Genomic DNA, 21,914 nt, shown 5'->3' on the forward strand with positions numbered 1-21,914 from the left:
AAATCATTATTTGTTTCTACCTTATACACAGGTATCATAGATTTGATTCTGAAGACACCTTCAAAGGAGAGCAGAGGGAAACAAAGATCTGTGATATAATGAAAGCCATCAGACCATGTATAGGTTAGTGTCTGTGATATAATGAAGGCCATCAGACCGTGTATAGGTCAGTGTCTGTGATATAATGAAGGCCATCAGACCGTGTATAGGTTAGTGTCTGTGATATAATGAAGGCCATCAGACTGTGTATAGGTCAGTGTCTGTGATATAATGAAGGCCATCAGACTGTGTATAGGTTAGTGTCTGTGATATAATGAAGGCCATCAGACTGTGTATAGGTCAGTGTCTGTGATATAATGAAGGCCATCAGACCGTGTATAGGTCAGTGTCTGTGATATAATGAAGGCCATCAGACCGTGTATAGGTCAGTATCTGTGATATAATGAAGGCCATCAGACCATGTATGGGTCAGTGTCTGTGATATAATGAAGGCCATCAGACCATGTATAGGTCAGTGTCTGTGATATAATGAAGGCCATCAGACTGTGTATAGGTTAGTGTCTGTCAAATAATGAAGGCCATCAGACCATGTATAGGTCAGTGTCTGTGATATAATGAAGGCCATCAGACCGTGTATAGGTTAGTGTCTGTGATATAATGAAGGCCATCAGACCGTGTATAGGTCACTGTCTGTGATATATGAAGGCCATCAAACCGTGTATAGGTCAGTGTCTGTGATATAATGAAGGCCATCAGACCGTGTATAGGTCAGTGTCTGTGATATAATGAAGGCCATCAGACCGTGTATAGGTTAGTGTGTGTTAAAATTACAACAGGAAAAAGGTGAAGATAATGAACAGTGATTGATCTAAAAAAAATCTATAAACAATACAAATTTGTAAAGAGGGTAAAAAACACAGACCTGTGGATATTTCAGAGGTGGGATCAGGTGCCTAGGAGGAGTAAGCATCCCCTGTTGACATGTCACATCCGCCGTCAGCCTTATGTATTGATCAGGTAAACGGAACATTCTGTAGTCAAATTCAGTATAAAAACAAAGGCCTAACAATTGGTATGAAACAGGTTGGCCAAAATATGACCCAATGATAGGATATATTTGCTAACAAGGACATTATAACGACCATGGACTTTACGAAATGTTGACTTTAAATGACATTGTTGAAATCCCTGTGATTTAATGCAATCAAATGATGGTGGGATTCGACTTTCCGGATCACCACTCTGTGGTTTTCTGAATCCATATCACCCCTCTCTGAAACTGATGACGTAGTCACAGTATACATGATATTTTTTTTCTTTGTATCAAATACAATATAGTTCCTTGAAAAAAAATGTTTTATTTAAAGTATAAAAGTTGTATAATTGGTCCCAAAAGTTTTCTTTTAATATAATATTTTGCTGATTATAGAGGGGTATATGATAAATTTATGTCTCTGATCTGATGATCCATGCCTGTCAACTTGATATGATATGGCTCTTTGGATCAAGTTACTATAATAATGATATATATATATTTTTCTTTCCAGGCAACAAAAAATACAGTGCAATAAGGTCACAGGCTTTGGATATTGTAGAATTACTCATTAAAAAGATAGAAAATGTTGGTAAGAAACTATTGATTCATTATTTAGACACAACATAAAATAATATGTTTAAGTTTATTATAAGAGCTGTTTAGATTAAACATGTAAAGTAACAATAATGGATATAATGTGAAAAAATTATTTTTATAAAGTAGGATTTAAAGTAAAAATCTAATACATTGTAATTTATGGAAGGAAAAAAATTATCTTTGATTTCAGAAGTATAGTATTTCTTATTTCATGTTAAATACTAAAATCTTATTTGTTTAGATTTTTTTAACAATTTGTATTATGACCTGTATGATCACAGTATCTCTAAGATGACTCTTACATGTATCTTCATTAAATATTGTATGACAGGAGTCAGTCCATCCTCTGTTTTGTCTGAGGTTGATTTGTCAGAAGATCTCCAGAGTCTCCCCAAAGATTTGGCAGATAGAGGGCGTTCCATACAGCAGAAACTCAAAATACCAGAACCTATGGAGACCTCGTGATAACTGTGATACTGAAGCATTCTCTTATCAATATTAAAAACTAGTTCTAAGTCTTCTTTGTTGTCTCATTTGTTTTTTGAAATGGTGCTTTGGGATCTGATTATGATATTAACTGCTTGAGTATTAATCCAAGTGTAGACAACACAGGAAAAAAGAAGGCTCAAATTACTACAGTTGCTGCAAAGTGAAAAGTAATTCATGTGTCTGTCCATCTTAAAGCACATGCTTGGTATACATGTGTTTCTTTTGCATTGGCCTTTTTATTCAAGTAAATTGTAGAATATTATTTTTTACTATCTGACTTTCACAATTAAAAAGTTGAAAGTTTATTATAATCCTGGAGGTGTAAGCATAATTTTGGGACTTGCCATTTATCTGTGGGATTTATTTTTCACAAGGGGGACAACTTGTCCATTTCAATCAATGCCAATTCCAGTTTTTCATCTATGGACAAAGAAACAAAGGGATAAAAAAGAAACAAACATGCTTTTAAATACATGTACTAGTATGCCCTGGCTATAATGTTATACACTTCCTGTATAACCTTACCTTAGATTTTGTGATAAAGGATTACCAAGTTTTTTAAAAGAATATTTTGCATTAAGTGTTCTTTTTTGTCATCCATTGCAGTTGTGTTGCATTTGATACGACAATCAAAAACTGTTTCTGAATTTAAGCGTTTTCATGAAATTTAGGTTTGAATAATTGCAAAAAGTGTGAAAGAGGACATTTGCAATTGGTAGATTACTGCAAAATCTTGTCTGTCTACATAAATGTTTAAATGCCATCATGTTTCATGCAAATCTATCCCAACTTTTTAATCATAGGCAAACCATCTTAAATTATTTATGATGGAAACAAAATTTGTAGAGATATCTAATCATTATAAGAGATGAATTGTGATAAAAAAAAATCTATTCCAACTTTGTTTACCACAGGCAAGCCATCTTATTATTTATGATGGAAACAAAAATTGTAGAGATATCTAATCATTATAAGAGATATCACCTGAAATTAAGAGATCTTATCTCTAAACTACCAGGTAATGAGATATCCTGTTTTCAGAATAAACTGTGAAATAGTTTCAGTTGCCATACCGGTAATTTCATTATCACCATAATACAAGACGTCACATCATCCATCAGTAAGGAAAACATGAAGAACTACAGTGTATAGGAAGCTCCTTTTCAAACCAATCTTATACTGTGTTAGCAGAGTTCTAATTATTTTCAGAATACATGTAGTTTCAACAGGTAAAATCATACTGGTAATGCAGGTTAAACAGTGATTAATAAAGTTTTCAAAATAATTCACAAATTAGAAAAGGTACTAATTGACTTGGAAACATTAAACTTTGTCAGTTGATGCATCTTGGGTCCTCAGAGAACATCAACTGAAAAGTAAGTCACTGTGACCTACTTTTGAAATTTTATGACTATATTTCAATATTTTCAGGTACTAAATGGCTTAGAATCATCAAACTTTGTCAGTTGATACATCTTGGGTCCTCCAAGAATGTCAAATGAAAAGTAGGTCATAGTGACCTACTTTTGAAATTTTATGGCTAAAGTTAAATATTTCAGATACTAATTGGCTTAGAATCATCAAACTTTGTCAGTTGATGCATCTGGGTCCTTGGAGTATGTCAAATGAAAAGTAGGTCACTGTGACCTACTTTTGATATTTTATGGATATAATTAAATATTTCAGGTACGAATTGGCTTAGAATCATCAAACTTTGTCAGTTGTTGCATCTTGAATTGCCAGAGAACCTCAACTGAAAGTAGGTCATTGTGACTTACATTTTGAATTTTATGATATTTTAGTATTTCAGATGCTAATTGTCTTAAAATCATCAGTTTTTGTCAGTTGATTTATCTTGGGTTCTTAGAATGTTTTAGCCAAAGTGTAGGTCATTATGACCTATTTTTTTGATTTTCAAGGCTTGATCTAAATATACAAGATATTTAGAGGCTTCAAATAGAATTGACAGGTTGTACAGTTTATCAGAAGAGTGATTCAAGGCCCTTGGGCCTCTTGTCTTGTAAATACATAGGAATAAAGAAGATTTGAAAGATAACATGTTTAGTAAAGGTTCTTACCCTTATTATATTCCCACAAATATAGATGTCCATGAGAAAGAAAGAATTCCATATGTGTAATGTATTTTCAGTACATGAATAACCTAGTTTCACCCTGTTGCCTAAACCCAGGGAAAAGGAATTTGAAACTTTCAATAAAGGGCTACCTGCTCATTACTTTCATGCTGTTTGCTTGCTAGATGCCCATGAAGAAAGAAGATTTATAGAGATGTAAAATGTGTTTTCAATACTGTGGAATTTTCTTAATATGTGGGGAATTGAAATTTTACTGGTTGGTGAGGATGTAACTTTGTGGATTACTCATATACAGCTGAACTTTGGTATCTCAAATACTGATATCTCGAATACCATGGATATGTCAAATTGATTTGGAAGTCCCAACCCCTTATTCTGTATTTTACCCTGGATATCTTGAATCCTCAGATATCTTGAAGTTTTCTTTTGGTCCCATTAAGCTTGAGATAACAAGGTTTGACTGTATACAAAAGATATTGACAAAGCTATCATTCATGGGAATGACAATTAGTGGGGTAAGGGTGACCCACAAACCAGTGAACAATGGTTCCTCACAAATCCTTATGATTTTACAGTATATGAAAAGTTGTAGATATAGCACAGCAGTACACATTTTGAAAAGTTTAACAAGAATTTAATTAGCGCCACCAGCTTATCTACCTTAAGTACCGTAATGAACTAATTACGCATCATTAGAAGGCTTGAGTATCACTGATGACTGCGATACAATACATATCACAATACAGATGCACAAGAGAATTCTTCAATTCCATTTTGCAGAATGAAAAAAAAGGCATAACAGTTACACTCTCGATTAAGTTGAGCAATTCAATTTGATTACCTGTTAAAGTAACTATAGAAATGAATGAGTTTGTAATTTTGATATTCATTTATAGTCATCATGCTTTTGGACACAATGTAGTTTATCAAGTTATTGTAAAGTGGGGAAAAAAAGACTTCCTATATCACGACTCTTGAATGACGATACATTTATTGTATAGACATCTGATCAATGTATATTGCTGTATAGTTACAACTCTAATGTTAGTGAATCTTAATGCCAGATTTGCTGCTGTACAGTATTTCATCTATTAAATTGTAAAAATTATGTACACTACCGTCCCCATCATCACAACATCAGGGGTCCGGTGTCAACTCATTCTGTAGGACCTCTGACAAACTTCATTTGGTTTTTTTTTTTATGGGCTTGCTTCTCTCATTGAGAAGCACCAATCAAATTGAAGTAGACAGATAATGTAAACAGAATCAGCTGACACGACAAACGCATGTGCTACACATTTATCACCGAAAGGCTTAATGTAATTGGTTGAGGGATCAGAAAAACAATCCAGATTTGTACTTTTCTGGAAAGACATCACTCAGCCTATAAGATATGGAATGAAGTTTGTCAGGGATCCCTCAGCAACGAGTTGACATGGGACCACTGATGTTGTGAGGATGTAATGTCTCTACATTGTGAGGTATGCCCTTGTTAAGGCTTATAGTGTCTGAGGGTCTTGGGTTCGGGTCCCAATGTGGGCGCCAAAATGTAACAGGTGGGGAAAAATGTCGGCCAGACTGGGACTCAAACCTGGGACCTCCCGCTAACCTGGGTGCTCTAACCACTGAGCTACCAGGCCGATGTACCCAATCCCTGTTACATAAGGTGCATTATATTGTAACATTAAGACCGACAACCAAGAATAAAATTTATTTCATGCCTCTTTCTTTAAAAATTACATTGGTATATTATAAATTTTAAAATCAAGACAACACAACCAAATTTAAATATATTAAATAAGTAGAAGTTTTTATCTTCTTTAACATCAGTCACAGCTAGTGTTTAAAATGGTTTCAAATACAGTGTACTTCATTAAATAAATTGAAAGACATTAGGTGGAGAAGAAAAAAAAAACATATCACAACAAAGGATTGGTTAAAATAAAATGAGATCATCTTAAAAACTACATAACTTAATAGTTTGGATTTTAAAAATTACTGAAAATGTCTGTCATATTTCTATGATACAAAGGAGTCCATTTTGGATCTGAATCCTGATTGTAAAAAGACTGTAAAGTACAACATTTTCTGTGTGACTTGAGTGATCAAGACCAGAAAAAGAATGAATACATATCAAATGATGTGACTCAGATTTATGCTATGCTGTGTATATACTTTGTTACTAGATATGTCATGGTATGATTTGATAGGGAACTGATTACTGGACAATAGGCTTGTAGTAGTGGTAATGTACAATGTATATTAATAAGCATCCATGATATGTATTGATAAAACAAAATCATAATTTAGAGATATAAATAAATACATGTCACATAGAAATTAATTTTAAGAATACACAATACACAGTGGAGACAAAAAATGGACAATCATATCAAGATAACATTCTAATGTATAACATAATCTCAACCTGTAAATTCTGGAACATACAGTAAGTTATTACACATTTATAAATACAAAAACTGGAGGAATCGTTCTGAAATATTTTGAGCAGAAAATATTTCACAATATAAACTAAAATGTGTAAGTTTTTCAAAGAGATTCCATGTGTGCCTATAACTAGAGACCCATGGGCCACAATACAGGGTTCTCACTAGGATTTTGCTAACTTGAGTCCCAGGACTCAAGATTTTTGAGAAGGTTGCGTCCCAGCTAAATTTGATGCGTCCCAGAAAAATTATGTTGAGTCCCAACTAAATTATTGCAGTATCCTTCCATCTAAACATCAATAAAAATCTTTATCATTTTATCAGTTTGTTTACGCAATATTAACATATTCAAGTATATAAACTGGAAATGCATTCAAGCCATATTCTAAAATACACACGTAATCAATTGCCATAAAAATAACTTGGTGTTTATAAAGCTAAAATTAACTGTTGCATAATCAACGAGTACCCAAAAGTTTACTGTATACAATCACAGGTGTCATGTGCAATGAGGCGTAACTAATCCTGTCGGTCGTCTGCACTGGGTGAAATTCACGAGATAATCAAGCCGCATTGTGTATACAAGCAGTAATTATGGTTTCTACATGTAGATAACACTCAGATTCAAAAGTGGTTTTACAAAGAAAGCTGCAGTGTGTTTACAGCTGTCGGAGTTTGGCATGCGACACTATTATGACTATGGACTAATAAACATGAAATATCTTAATTATGATCAATCCCTGTTTAAAAAAAAAAGAAGAAGAGAAATAAGTACAAGAAAAGTTGTTTCTTGGATAAACTTTATGATAGTTACAGGAAGGTTTCGATTAAATATTTCTTTGACAAATCCTAAATCTAAATTCCCCGTTTTCTAGATCACCCGAATTTTCTCGCTAACGAGGACGCGTCCGACCATGAGTCCGCGGACGCATCGTTTTTAAAAACCTTGCGTCCCAAGTAATTTTGCTGCGTCTAGGACGCAGATTCTTGCGTTAATGAGAACCCTGCAATACTCACCTGAGTAACTATATGGCCCTTCCGTTCTTCAGCAGCAGATTCTTTTCCCTATATAATTTGTAAAACTAAGAACACATATTGTGGCCTCACTCTACTCCAGGGGTTCATGATATGAACAAACTTTAATCGAAGTTACCTGAGGATGCTTCTGTCTAAATATGACTAAACATGGATTTGCTTTTCCAGAGAAAAAAGATCTTTCCTATATATTCCTATTTAAAACTTTGATTGCCCATTGTGGCCCGATTTAAAACTTTGATGGCCCACACTGGCACCACCCTACCCCAAAGGGTTATGATATGAACAAACTACACTTTGTCAGGAAGCTTGCACATAAGTTCCGTCCCATTGGTTCTTGAAAAGATCTTTAAATGAACCCACCCAATTTACACTATTTCTTAATTACTGTGCCTTGGAAGAGGCATTTTCGCTAGCCAATGGTTTCTGATCTTCTACAGAAGAGTAGTAGATCAGAAATCCTTGGCTAGTGAGTCTGTGGAAGAGAGTGCAGCCCTTCATTTGACCAAACATAAATCCCTTTACCCAAAGTCACTTTGTGCCAAGTTTGTTTGAAACTGGCCCAGTGGTTCTGGAGAAGATCTGATGAAATTGTAAAATGTTTACTATGACAACAATGACAGACAATGGACAAGTTTTGATCAGAAAAGCTCACTTGAGCCTTCGGCTCAGGTGACCTAAAAAATGTACCTTTATATTTAACATAACCAATTTCATTCTATGTAGGCAACAAAATAGTTTTAAAAATAATATGTTGAAGACAAGACTATCATTCTAGCTCAATCTGTGTTAACAAACTACAGGATAGACATGTCTATTGCATCTCAATGCGTTTCCTTTTTGATGCTGTATAATCCCCCTCCTCACTTGCCTTTCTTTTCTCGGCACTGAACACAAGGCGACAACCTCCAGATTTACGCACCTTCCAGTAATGTCGAAGATCTCCATTCTGTTGGACAGGTGTGACCTTGACCTTGCACAGTTTAAGTTTCATGTCACTTTGTTGAACAGCACAGTACACATTGGACAAGGAACTATCCCTACGGCGTTTTCTATGAGATTTGACCAAATGGACATTAGGATTGACCTTTAAACTGTTTAAGTTGATCTTGATTTTTATTGGTTGTTGTACTTGTTCTTTCAGATACACATTTTGTTGGTTCTCTTTGTTTTCCATTGAGTCTTTAAGTGGTGGGTTATCAGCATCATTGTCAGCTTTGCTTACACAAGGGGAATATGTCAGCCTTCTATTGACTGGAACCTTAGCTTGGACAGCTGGCTGTGGAGTTTTGCTGGTGGTCAGTTCAACAATGTCTTTCTCCACATGGTTTAAAATATTTGACTTTGTTGCCTCCATATTTACATTAGCTGTATGTGATGGATCATTGTTTGAGAAATCTGTTACATTATTTGGCACAGGATTAACACTGGAAGATGTGAGACAGGAGGCAGAATCCTTAGAGGATACAGTCGCTGACTGTTGAAACAGTACATTATCATCACAGTCAACACTTGACATGGACTTGGAATCACTTACTGAGGATGTTGGTTTACAGATTGGGTCAGTGGTATGCTGATGTGGACCAGAGGGCTGGATTTTGGTGTTTTTATCAAGGAGAAATGAATGGGAGTCCTTATTAGCAGTTACACATGCTGATTTGATGTCTGCCATCCAGCGGTTTGCCAGGTCTGCAAAACTAAGATTATCCGACACACAGCTTGGAGAGTGAATAGGACTAAAGTAAATACCAGGAATCTCTAGATCCTTATTGTCTTCCTGTTTGTGTGATGTTAACACATCACTTTCTTTCTTTTTATCCTTCATTTCTTGATTTTGCATGGCTCTACTTGGTAAGTCTTCTAAATGTTCACTTTTATTTTCACACCCATGTTTGTGATTGCAATCAGTTTTATTTTCTTTGTAGAAACTGACTGTAGTTTTTATGACAGTGTCCTCGACAGTACAGCTATGGAACACTTCTCCATGTTCTGTCGTACCATCCTCTCCCTCCTCTGGCACTGATGCTTGATATCCTGGTTCTTCCTTGGTTTCATTTTTATACAGTGTCTTTTCACCAAGATTGAACTTCTTTGCAAATGTTTCTAAGGATGGCAATTTCTGCATAATTTCATCTAGTACCTTGTAATTGGTGGTATCTTTGATGAATTTTAAATGTCTATCACTGTTTAAGTGCTGTCGCAGTGAGCATTTATACCAGTGGTCACATGCTTCACAAAAACCCCCTCTATTGGAGATGGACAAAGGTTGTTTCTGAACAGCATAGCGATTGACATTTTCTTTTGACTTCCGAAGTAACATAGCAGTTTTATCAAAGGGAGATGCTAACTCAGGATCATATTTAACATGTGGAAAGACATCAAAGTTCTTAATTAGAGGTTTATAATTTTTTAACATGTCTTCACACTTCACAACTGGATAGTTCTCTTTTTCTGCCCAGGTGAGAGGTTCTATTCCATCCAACATCCCTGCCTTGTTCCGACTTTTCTTCTCTTTTGAATGAATGCATTCTGTGTCTTTTAAGAATTTTGAGACTTTCTGAATATCTACACCAAGTATATGTGCATTTTGTACTGGGTCATTTGGAAGACTTTTACGTTTTGCTGCCTTAAGTAAAAGAGCTTTTCCTGTAATGATAGGAAATATGTATTCAATACTTATTTCAAAAATGCCTTTTAAATACCATTTTGTATGCATGGCATTTATGCAAGCAAAACAAAACAAACCAAAAAAAAAAATTCATTTGCAAAATTAAATTTAAATATTTTCCTCAGTGATATAGAAGTTACACTTAACATCAATATAAATTTACACATAAGATTAAAGTAATACGTTATAACTCGGTCATAGGGAAGTCCTTAGGACTTGTGAATTTACTTCACTACATCTGTAATTTGTTATCTCCGTATGATATAAATTTGTTAAATATATTTATCTAATTCACAATATACATGAATCCCTTCAAGTATGAATACCGAATATGTTCAGGAAGTGGTAAATACAAAACTTATTTTGGGGTACGAAAGTTTTCAGATTAATTGAATTCGAAATATAAATACTTTAAGAAAATGATATCAGTTTAATATTTTAAATTTTCAGATCTTAAAAATTTGCTGTATAAAATATAAATCTTGTTACTTTTAACCTCTACAGGACACAAAATGCGTTCGCTGTAACGGTCAATTTGTTATATCAGAAAATTTTACTTGGAATTGTTAAGAATTTTGAAGGGGAATGCAAAAAAAAAGTAAACTCGCTAAATATGTGTTCATTCTAAGCGAGTTGTACTGTAATGATTAACGATGGATGTATAGGCACATAAAACGAAATTACTGGCCAATGACTTTTTTTTAAATAAAGTTAAGAGTGAGAGAGAAGAGTACATGGATTACCTCTACTAAATGGTAGCAGCTGTTTTTGTGTTACGTCTGAAGTTGGGACTTCTTCTTTAGCAATGTTATTTCTATCTGTAAGCACCAAATTCACTTCTTTTGACAAAAACTCCTCGATTTTTCCATGCAACAACAAAATTCTCTGAACAGCTTTTGCTTTGACTTTATCGGAAGAAATATCGAGATAGTACGTTGTCTGTGACGATGGAACAAACTGGAGTTTCCTCCGAGCCCCATCGTTTGAGTTCAATTTCATTTCTTTTGGCTCAAAACGACGCTCAAAAATTATCCACAATCTGTGTTGATTAAATTCGCCGCTCAAGCATGACGTCACAGATTGACGAGGATTACTAAATAACTCGTACAATGTTTTTTTCTATCTTTTTTATCCTATGTTTTCCCAGTAAAATAAGTATAATTTCATTGCATGATAAATTTTGAAAATAAGAAGATATTAAATTTCGAAATTAATTTTTAAAAAGGTGATTAAAAAAGAAAAAAATTACGAAATAATTAAAGTGGAATATATACATCGGGTTCAATATTCTAAGAAAATTTCGATCCCAATGTAAAAAAAAAAGAAATGACAGGTTCCTTCAATCCTTGTGGTTGACAGTGTGACACATGTTGTAAACATTAAACTATGGCTTTAGCAGTGAACGTTAGAAATACACTTTACAAATTTATTGGTAAGGAATGAATATAGTCTTTGTTTCAAGGGTACCATCAGAGACATATATGTGAATCTGTCGTTTTTAGTTTCTTCAAAAGGGGAAGGGGGGGGGGGTATTAAATTTCTACATATGTGGCACTTACACTATTAATACCACATATTTTGAAAATTCTTAAAGTATACTTTTTAATTTTTTTTGTATTTATTTCTTTAGATATAGGTGTCAATTTAACAGGTGAGTTTTTCTGACATATACATTCTCTCTCTCTCTCTCTCTGACTAATGTTTTATTATATAAAAAAATAAACATAAATGTTTCATTGTTCTAAAAACTTAATATTTCAGACCCCATGTTCAGAGGTGTCTATCACAATTCCACAAAACATCAAGGTATAATATATAATTAATATAATTATATTCATGCATTAATTGCTGTTCAATGTTTGATGAGCAGGAGTAGATCAGTCTGGTGCATTATTATATACTGTACATGGATACAATAAATTTGCATTTATAATTTTTTTTGGATTATTTTGAACCTCAGGGTTTTTTACAATAGAGATGTTAATATTCTTTATAGATGATTTTGACGATGTAATGGCAAGAGCTAAAGATGTGGGTATGACAAAGGTAAACTATTTATATCAAATTTTTATATTGTTCATATGTTTGCTCTGTACAATACATATTTATGTAAATCATTTATTTGTTGTCACAGATGATAATCACGGGAGGCTATCTCGAGGAATGTAAAGAGGCTTTAGAACTCGCCAAGACAAATGGTAAAGATTGCAGAACAGACTTGGATGAAAAGTTTCATCTCATCATAAAAACGTATATTTATATCTAATCATTGTGAATTCAGACAAAATACAAAGGAACTTGAGCCAAACTTTAGATTTCAATCCAGAAAAAAATTGCTTGGTTGCATTCTAAAATATTTTATATTTAAGCATTGAATCATTATTTTTTGAAAGATATAGTCTCATTACTGCAACAATGTGGATAAACAAATTGAGTAATGTGTTAGCGCGTTATGAAAATTTGTTTGCACACGGTTGAAGTTATGAGACTACATCTTTCAAAAAATAATGATTCAATGCTTATATTTACATTTTTTAACTCCTTGCCTTGACTGCAAATATGATTTTTATATCAAAATCCCTGTATTATCCTTCGGGTAAGTTACAATTAATGGAAGAGCCATTGCATCAGCTCCTGTTCAATGTGAGCGTGAATTTTGATTTTCGCTTATGACGTTGCAATACCATGGCATTCAGAGTTTGTGATGTCAAAATAAAATGTATACCTTAACCTTTTAACCCCCGGTCCTTGTTATGGTGTTTTGAATGCTGTAGCTTTCCACACATTTTATAAGCAAAATACATTTGGAATGTAAATATATTTTAATGAAAAGGGGGTTGAAGGAGACAATTCAAGCTATAGTTGAATAGCAACTGAAGAGAATAATAATATGTACCTTTAGTCAGATACCAATTAGTCAGGATTGAAACAGTTCAAGACAAAGCTAAGATGAGGATCAAAGACTTAAACAATCTTATAGTATATGTTATATATCCACAAAAATTGATTTATTTTTTAATGCAATTTCCTTCTTTCAAGTAAATCTTCAGAATATTCCTTAACACACTTGTCTGAAAATATACATGCAAAACCAATGAATGAAAAACAATGGGGAAAAATTGATGGATTAAAATTATTGTGCTGCTGTAGACATGTTTTATTGCACTGTGGGCTGCCACCCAACCCGATGCCAGGAGTTTACAAAGAATGGCTCTGAGAAATATCTACAGAGTTTGCTAGATCTGACTGTCACTAACAAAGACAAAGTCGTGGCTGTAGGAGAATGTGGTCTAGGTAGGTAATGAGCAAAGAAATCCCAATTATAGACAGGTAGGCAATTTTGAAACAAAGTGATGGAGAATATGAAGAATATTTCATTTGTAAACTTGTTTGTTTGTCTTTCCCTTTTCATTTAATGGAGGGATTGAACAGAAATTATTATTTGAGGGATAGAACAATGATTTTTAGAATCCAAAAGAACAGAAAGTCTCTTCTGCTCCATTACTACCTGAGTATCATAAGTCTCTTCTACTCTGATACTACCTGAGTATCGTTAGTCTCTTCTGCTCCATTACTACCTGAGTATCGTTAGTATCTTCTGCTCTGTTACTACCTGAGTATCGTTAGTCTCTTCTGCTCCATTACTACCTGAGTATCGTTAGTCTCTTCTGCTCTGTTACTACCTGAGTATCGTTAGTCTCTTCTGCTCCATTACTACCTGAGTATCGTTAGTCTCTTCTGCTCTGTTACTACCTGAGTATTGTTAGTCTCTTCTGCTCTGTTACTACCTGAGTATTGTTAGTCTCTTCTGCTCCATTACTACCTGAGTATCGTTAGTCTCTTCTGCTCTGTTACTACCTGAGTATCGTTAGTCTCTTCTGCTCCATTACTACCTGAGTATCGTTAGTCTCTTCTGCTCCATTACTACATGAGTACCGTTAGTCTCTTCTGCTCCATTACTACCGGAGTATTGAATAGTCTCTTCTGCTCTATTACTACCTGAGTATCGTTAGTCTCTTCTGCTTCGTTACTACCTGAGTATCATTAGTCTCTTCTGCTTCATTACTACCTGAGTACCATTAGTCTCTTCTGCTCCATTACTACCTGAGTATTGAATAGTCTCTTCTGCTCTGTTACTACCTGAGTATCGTTAGTCTCTTCTGCTCCATTACTACCTGAGTATCGTTAGTCTCTTCTGCTCTGTTACTACCTGAGTATTGTTAGTCCCTTCTGCTCCGTTACTACAAAAGTATCGTTAGTCTCTTCTGCTCTGTTACTACCTGAGTATTGTTAGTCTCTTCTGCTCTGTTACTACCTGAGTATCGTTAGTCTCTTCTGCTCTGTTACTACCTGAGTATCGTTAGTCTCTTCTGCTCCGTTACTAAAAAAATTCCGTTAGTCTCTTCTGCTCTGTTACTACCTGAGTATCGTTAGTTCCTTCTGCTCCATTACTACCTGAGTATCGTTAGTCCCTTCTGCTCCATTACTACCTGAGTATTGTTAGTCTCTTCTACTCTGTTACTACCTGAGTATCGTTAGTCTCTTCTGCTCCATTACTACCTGAGTATTGTTAGTCTCTTCTGCTCTGTTACTACCTGAGTATTGTTAGTCTCTTCTGTTCTGTTACTACCTGAGTATTGTTAGTCTCTTCTGCTCCGTTACTACATAAGTACCGTTAGTCTCTTCTGCTCCGTTACTACCTCAGTATTGTTAGTCCCTTCTGCTCTATTACTAACTGAGTATCGTTAAAGTCCCTTCTGCTCTGTTACTACATGAGTATCGTTAGTCTCTTCTGCTCTGTTACTACCTGAGTATTGTTAGTCTCTTCTGCTCTGTTACTATCTGAGTATTGTTAGTCTCTTCTGCTCTGTTACTACCTGAGTATCGTTAGTCTCTTCTGCTCCGTTACTACCTGAGTATCGTTAGTCCCTTCTGCTCTGTTACTACCTGAGTATCGTTAGTCTCTTCTGCTCTGTCACTACATAAGTATCGTTAGTCTCTTCTGCTCTGTTACTACCTGAATATCGTTAGTCTCTTCTGCTCTGTTACTATCTGAGTATCGTTAGTCCCTTCTGCTCTGTTACTACCTGAGTATCGTTAGTCTCTTCTGCTCTGTTACTACATAAGTACTGTTAGTCTCTTCTGCTCTGTCACTACATAAGTATTGTAGTCTCTTTTGCTCTGTTACTATCTGAATATCATTAGTCTCTTCTACTCTGTTACTACCTGAGTATCGTTAGTCCCTTCTGCTCTGTTACTACCTGAGTATCGTTAGTCTCTTCTACTCTGTTACTACCAGAGTATTGTTAGTCCCTTCTGCTCTCGTTAGTCCCTTCTGCTCTGTTACTACCTGAGTATCGTTAGTCTCTTCTGCTCTGTTACTACCTGAGTATTGTTAGTCTCTTCTACTCTGTTACTACCTGAGTATTGTTAGTCTCTTCTGCTCTGTTACTACCTGAGTATTGTTAGTCTCTTCTACTCTGTTACTACATGAGTATCATTAGTCTCTTCTGCTCCATTACTACATGAATATTGTTATTATTTCAGACTATGATCGTCTCCATTTCTGTCCAAAGGAAATTCAACTCAAGTAAGTTTCATTTTTATTTTGCAAACCATTGTGATAAGTAAGGCTTTTTTTCCTTCTTTTTTTTGAAATGTATTTTGTAATTATATTTCAGATCAATAAAGCATGACTTTGTTGAGAAAATTTTTTATATAGATATTTTGAAAAACAAATGGACCTTGCAGAAACAACCAAACTGCCCATGTTTCTTCACAGTCGCAACTGTCACACAGATTTCATAGATATCATCAAACGTAACAGAGATAGAATGTCAGGAGGTGTGGTAAGTTTACAATGAAAAAAAAGTGACAAATAAACATATTACATTCATAAAGATGGATTGTGTGAGGAGGCAGAGAACAATTATTAAGACTCCAACAAAGCAAAGAAATTATTTAATACACCAACTTTTATTTGCACATGAAAAATTTCTTTGAGATTCACAACTTTCCTTTACTTGTGAGTATTTCTTGATGCGAACCATTTATTTAGTTGTCTATTCATGTAAAATATTCCCTCACCTGGGAAAATTAATAGTTGCCAATTTTTTCAAAGTGACGAATCCCAAATAAAAGTTGTCATGAATAATAGTTGGTTTACAGCACATCACTGCTTAAGCACCATCAGTATGTCATCTTTAATTACATGTATTGTAGTCTATATATTCTGACATACCATTTGTGCTCTGTAAACTTGTTACAGGTTCACTCCTTCACAGGAACAGCGGCCGAGGCCAGGGAGATTGTAGAACAGGACTTATATATAGGAATCAATGGATGGTTAGTGGATAAATTACTCTAAATCAAGTCTATCATATTGTAGACAATTGAAACATGCTTTAGATTGGTTGTTTCAATTTCATCTTTTACATTCAAAAACAGCAAATGTAGATAAACAAGAGGCCCATGGGCCACAATGCTTACCTGAGTAACTGGCCCTGCTGTTCTTCACCAGATTTTCCCCCTTGTGATACTTATTGTGGCCCCACCTTACCCTTGGGGTCATAATTTTAACAATTTAGAATCTACACTACCTCAGGAAGCTTCCGTATAAATTTCAGCTTTTCTGGCCCAGTAGTTATTTGGAAAAAGATTTTTCTTTATAATTGAATATAAAACTTTGATTCCTTATTGTGGCCCCTCCCTACCCCCAGGGGCTATGATTTGAAAAATTTAGAATGTACATTACCTCAAAAGGCTTCCACACAAGTTTCAGCTATTGGGTGAATTCAAAAAAATGACCACCAAACTGAAATTTTTTGGAAAAATTCAACTCCTTATAACATATTTTTCACTTATATCATCATATTGTACATGCATTCTAGTTTAAAATCCTAAAGTGGCAATAGAATAGACAATAGGATTAAAAAGTTTCAGAATTTTCATTATTAAAATTTCTTTTGAAAAAAGAAAATATCAACACACCTTAAAAGACTTTCTAAAATACATAATCACAAGAAATTATAGTTTTTTATGTTTCAAAATGGTAAAAGGGGTATAAATGATTAAATCTAGACCTTGATTGAGTATCTTCTCTTGTATATGTAACGAAAAATTGGCTTTTTGATTGTTATTTTACATTATTTTTACCGGGTAAATTCTGGTTTGAAAAGTTTTAATATGAAAAAAATGTGAAGCAATAAAACTCCCCAAAATTCACTTTTTTGTCCGTTCAAGTCAATTCTTTAAATCTAAGCCAAAAAAGAATTGTTATATTCGAGTTCTCTTACAAAAAATACTAGATTTTGAAGAGACCTTATGTTACATTATTTTGTTGCACTCCTAACATCTGATATGTATTTTATTTAACATTGTTTTAAAAATTATAACACACAATAACCCATTCTTACTTTGAAAATCAATTTGTTGTTTTGATATTTTTCATCATTTACGGCAGGCTTTTCATATTTCAAAGACCTTAAAACATTATTTGCAAAGTGTAATATATGTAAATTGTATTTAAAAATATGTTTGAAATGATGAAAACTATTCCCTGAATTGACTGTAAAATTTCTGTAATTTGTTGATAGACATAGTGTTTTGAACATCAAATAGTATCAAACATTTTTTTCAACTTATTTTTTAGTAAAGATAGTTAAAAAGCATTAGTAATTATAAAGCAGTTTTGTTGCACTCCTGACTGCAGGAAAGTTTAAAATAAAAACCATAGAACACAAAAATTCATAAAGTGTGGGCAACATCAAGTGGTAATGAAATTGTGCAATACTTATAGTCCAATACTTCACAATTAAAACAGATGAAAGTATGTAAAATGCATTTTATCTGGAATTATTCCCTATTTATGCCAAAAAACTAGCTTAAATGTATATTTAGAAGATAAAATATATTTTATAGCATATTTTCCTTTAGAGGACAAAAACAGTAACCCACCAGAAAAATTCTGCTCATCATTTTTTCTTTATTTTTATTTTTATTGGATGATTTGTAATTCTAACATATTTGTTGCACTCCTGACCAAAAGATTGTGGCCTTGAAAGTAGAATTGTGAAGTGAAAATTACATAAGAACTTGTTCTGTTGTTTCAATGAAGTTGAGGAGGAATTACTTGAATTTTATGACATTTTTTTAGTGTGTTTATTTTTAATATTCATAAAAAAATCACAAAAAAGATAAAAACACATCTGAATTGATAAAATTGAAAAAGGAAGGATTTTAATAATAAAACTGTCAATAATTTAGTATTAAATTATACAAAAAGATCATTATAAATTAATGAATACATCTTAGCATGAATAGAAGTGTTTTCGTCACACTACTTGAATCTTTTAAAAAATGTGTTGCACTCCTGACCATAGAAATATAGATCTGAAGCACAGACAGACCCTGTAATTGATAAATCTATTTGGTAAAAATGTTTTTTGTGTCTTTATTTTCCAAAATAAAAATCAGAAAATCATATAATGATAATAGTTTTTTCATGCTTGGGAGCAAAACATCAAATGTTGCACTCCTGTCATTATTGGGTATGCACATATACTTGACTCTCATTAATGCTGCTTGTGATTTACATGTATATAACATTTTTATGCCCCCGGATCGAAAGATCCTGGGGGTATATTGTTTTTGTCCTGTCTGTCTTTGTCTGTTTGTCCGTTTGTCTGTCTGTCTGTTGTCAACTTTAACCTTGCCCATAACTTTTGATTGGTTGGAGCTATGACTTTCGTATTTCACATGTGTATTCCTTGTGACAAAACCTTTCTTTGGGTACCATCATATTTGACCTTTTGACCTTGACCTTGGAGTTTGACCCACTTTTGCAAAATTTTATGAGACTTTAACCTTGGCCATAACTTCTGAACGGTTGGTGCTTGGGGTTTCAAACTTCACATGTGTATTCTTTGTGACAAGGCCTTCCTTTGGATACCAACAACTTTGACCTTTTGACCTTGACCTTGGAGTTTGACCTACTTTTGAAAAACTTTAACCTTGGCCATAACTTTTGAACAGTTGGTGCTTAGGGTTTCAAACTTCACATATGTAATCCTTGTGACAAGATCTTCCTTTGGATACCAACCACTTTGACCCTTTGACCTTGACCTAGGAGTTTGACCTACTTTTGAAAAACTTTTACTTTGGCCATAACTTTTGAATGGTTGATGGTAGGGCTTTCATACTTCACATATGCAATCCTTGTGACAAGACCTTCCTTTGGATACCAACCACTTTGACCCTTTGACCTTGACCTAGGAGTTTGACCTACTTTTGAAAAACTTTAACCTTGGCCATAACTTTTGAATGGTTGGTGCTAGGGCTTTCATACTTCACATATGTAATCCTTGTGACAAGATCTTCCTTTGGATACCAACCACTTTGACCTTGACCTTGACGTTTGACTTTTATTTAAAAAACTTTAACCTTCGCCATAACTTTTGAACAGTTGTATCTAGGTCTTTCAAATTTCACAGGTGTATTCCTCGAGACAAGACCTTTCTTTGGGTATCAACATTTTTTATCTTTTGGCCTGGATTTTGACTTGCATTTGAAGAAACTTTAACCTTCGCCATAAGCTGCCATACGGGGGCATCAGTGTTTCACAAACACATCTTGTTAAGTTCTAAAATGTATATCAGTTATTGTTTTACACTTTGCAAATTCTTTTTTGTCTTAATTTTCTTTCAGAATTTTACAATTGATGTTTTTTTGGCAACACTACATTTTATTTGCACTCCTGACATGGTATAGCATTTTTTTAAACATCAGCCATGACCCCAACTTGATTAAACAGAAGTTATGACAGTCCACATTTAAAGCTCAATACTTTGAATATTATCAGGAAAGTCTTTATTTTCAACATAAACCATTATTATTTATTTCACAGATCTCCCAAAAATATTGAAATTTCAAATTGTCACAAAAAGGTGTTGCACTCCTGACAATTTTAGCATCATTTTTGGGCATATTTTTTTTGTTAAATGAGATATCAACGAGATATTTGGCAGGTTTTTAGACACTATCTAAAGACATAAGCTGAGACATAGAAATCTATTTTCATTGCCTGTATGTTTAGTGTGGGTTGATAAATATGCGTTTGGTCATTTTCTTTTTAATTCACCCTATTCTGGCCCAGTAGTTCTTGAGAAGATTATTAAATATTTTTCCTATATATTTCAATGTAAAACTTTGATTCCCTATTGTGGCCCCATCCTGCCCTGGGGGGTCATGATTTGAACAATTTAGAATCTACACTACCTCAGTAAGGTTCCACATAAGTTTCAGCTTTTCTGGCCCAGTAATTCTTGAGAAGAAATTGAAAATGTGAAAAGTTAACAGATGGAAGGACGGGCGGACAGACGGTTGGACAACGGGTGATCAGAAAAGCTCACCTGAGCTTTCAGCTCAGGTTAGCTAAAAAGTTATACATGTACTTTACATCTATATTTCATCTTCAATATTTATCTTTGACAGCTCTTTGAAAACTCAGGAAAATATAGATGCAATGTGTTCAATACCTTCAGAAAGACTAATGATAGAAACAGGTATGTGTTGTTTATAACTATACAGTTTAAATTCTTGTTAGCGAGTCTTTCTGTTAGGGAAATATTTCGTACACAAGAGCTCCTGATTTTAGTGGGATCCTGAGGCTTTTCTGTATTCAAATATAAAGTGGTGTAAGTGTCAATTTATTAGAATATTATGTAATTTCTTTTTTTAGAGAAAGAGTTATTGCCCTGAATTTGTGTCGGAGACAAAAGGTTGAGTGTTCTCTGTAATAAACTCAATAGTGAGTTTCAGGAACATTTTCAGTGTCTTATATAATGTGTAACAAAAAGCTTTGTGTACGAGTGTGTAACCAGAGATCATGCAAGGTCACTCTAAGGAAGTGTTCCATCATTTTTATTTTAACATCCTTTTCCTCCTTGTACATTTTTATTTATAAACTTTCACAAAAGTATCAAATCACAAGTATTATGTCCTGAGTGTAAATAAAACTTCACTCAAAAAACTTTTAAACTACAAATGTTACAAGCTCATAAAAGCTGAAGGGAACATAGTCCTATTATAATGCTTTCATGCACTTCATTTGAACAGACGCCCCTTGGTGTGAAATCCGCCCAACTCATGCTGGTTTTAAACATATCAAAACAACTTTCCCCACAAGGAAAAAGGAAAAATGGGAGAAAGGATTTTGTGTCAAAAGCAGAAATGAACCTGCATTTATAATGTGAGTAAACACACTATAAATGTGTGCCTGTCAGGCCAATAAGCATCTAAAACACCTTCAATACAGAAAAATAATCCTTTATATAATGAGTTTGTGAATTCAATAAATGTAAATGAATATGAGAAAAAATATAGATATTTCAGATACAACAATTATATCTCCATTTCAGTCAAGTGTTGGAGGTGATGAGTGCAGCAAGACAAACAGAAATTGGAGAGCTGGCAGAACAGCTGTATAGCAATACATGTCAATTGTTTTTTCCTTAATAAAAATTGTTATACATATTCATCCAGTCTGTACA

At 34.0% G+C, this 21,914-nt stretch overlaps 3 protein-coding genes across 3 annotated transcripts in view; 2 read left to right on the forward strand and 1 right to left on the reverse strand.

The window, feature by feature from the left end:
- LOC133200721 (proteasome adapter and scaffold protein ECM29-like) overlaps positions 1 to 2,152 on the forward strand; it is a 31,801-nt gene extending 29,649 nt beyond the window's left edge. Inside the window, exons 46-48 of the mRNA XM_061336499.1 lie at positions 32 to 123; positions 1,548 to 1,625; positions 1,965 to 2,152. Of these exons, the coding sequence (XP_061192483.1) occupies positions 32 to 123; positions 1,548 to 1,625; positions 1,965 to 2,098 (304 nt within the window). The 3' untranslated portion in view covers positions 2,099 to 2,152. The remainder of the gene's footprint in view (positions 1 to 31; positions 124 to 1,547; positions 1,626 to 1,964) is intronic.
- Positions 2,153 to 8,493: 6,341 nt separating this feature from the next.
- LOC133200912 (protein DBF4 homolog A-like) lies at positions 8,494 to 11,385 on the reverse strand. Its single transcript, XM_061336725.1, has 2 exons — positions 11,109 to 11,385; positions 8,494 to 10,343 (listed from the first exon to the last, which is right to left on the reverse strand). Exons 1-2 carry the CDS (start codon positions 11,362 to 11,364, stop codon positions 8,512 to 8,514), a joined length of 2,088 nt encoding a protein of 695 aa, XP_061192709.1. The 5' UTR covers positions 11,365 to 11,385; the 3' UTR covers positions 8,494 to 8,511.
- A 332-nt stretch (positions 11,386 to 11,717) lies between these two features.
- On the forward strand, positions 11,718 to 21,901 carry LOC133200913 (deoxyribonuclease TATDN1-like). Its single transcript, XM_061336726.1, has 12 exons — positions 11,718 to 11,797; positions 11,996 to 12,016; positions 12,127 to 12,171; positions 12,362 to 12,411; positions 12,500 to 12,563; positions 13,516 to 13,659; positions 15,913 to 15,955; positions 16,088 to 16,214; positions 16,634 to 16,710; positions 20,857 to 20,927; positions 21,481 to 21,613; positions 21,783 to 21,901. Exons 1-12 carry the CDS (start codon positions 11,752 to 11,754, stop codon positions 21,877 to 21,879), a joined length of 918 nt encoding a protein of 305 aa, XP_061192710.1. The 5' UTR covers positions 11,718 to 11,751; the 3' UTR covers positions 21,880 to 21,901.
- The last annotated feature ends 13 nt before the right edge of the window (positions 21,902 to 21,914 follow it).

This window comes from Saccostrea echinata, unplaced genomic scaffold (assembly GCF_033153115.1).
Source record: "Saccostrea echinata isolate AGI-Se365-2 ecotype Australia unplaced genomic scaffold, CSIRO_AGI_Sech_v1 ptg000041l, whole genome shotgun sequence".
NCBI lineage: Eukaryota > Metazoa > Mollusca > Bivalvia > Ostreida > Ostreidae > Saccostrea > Saccostrea echinata.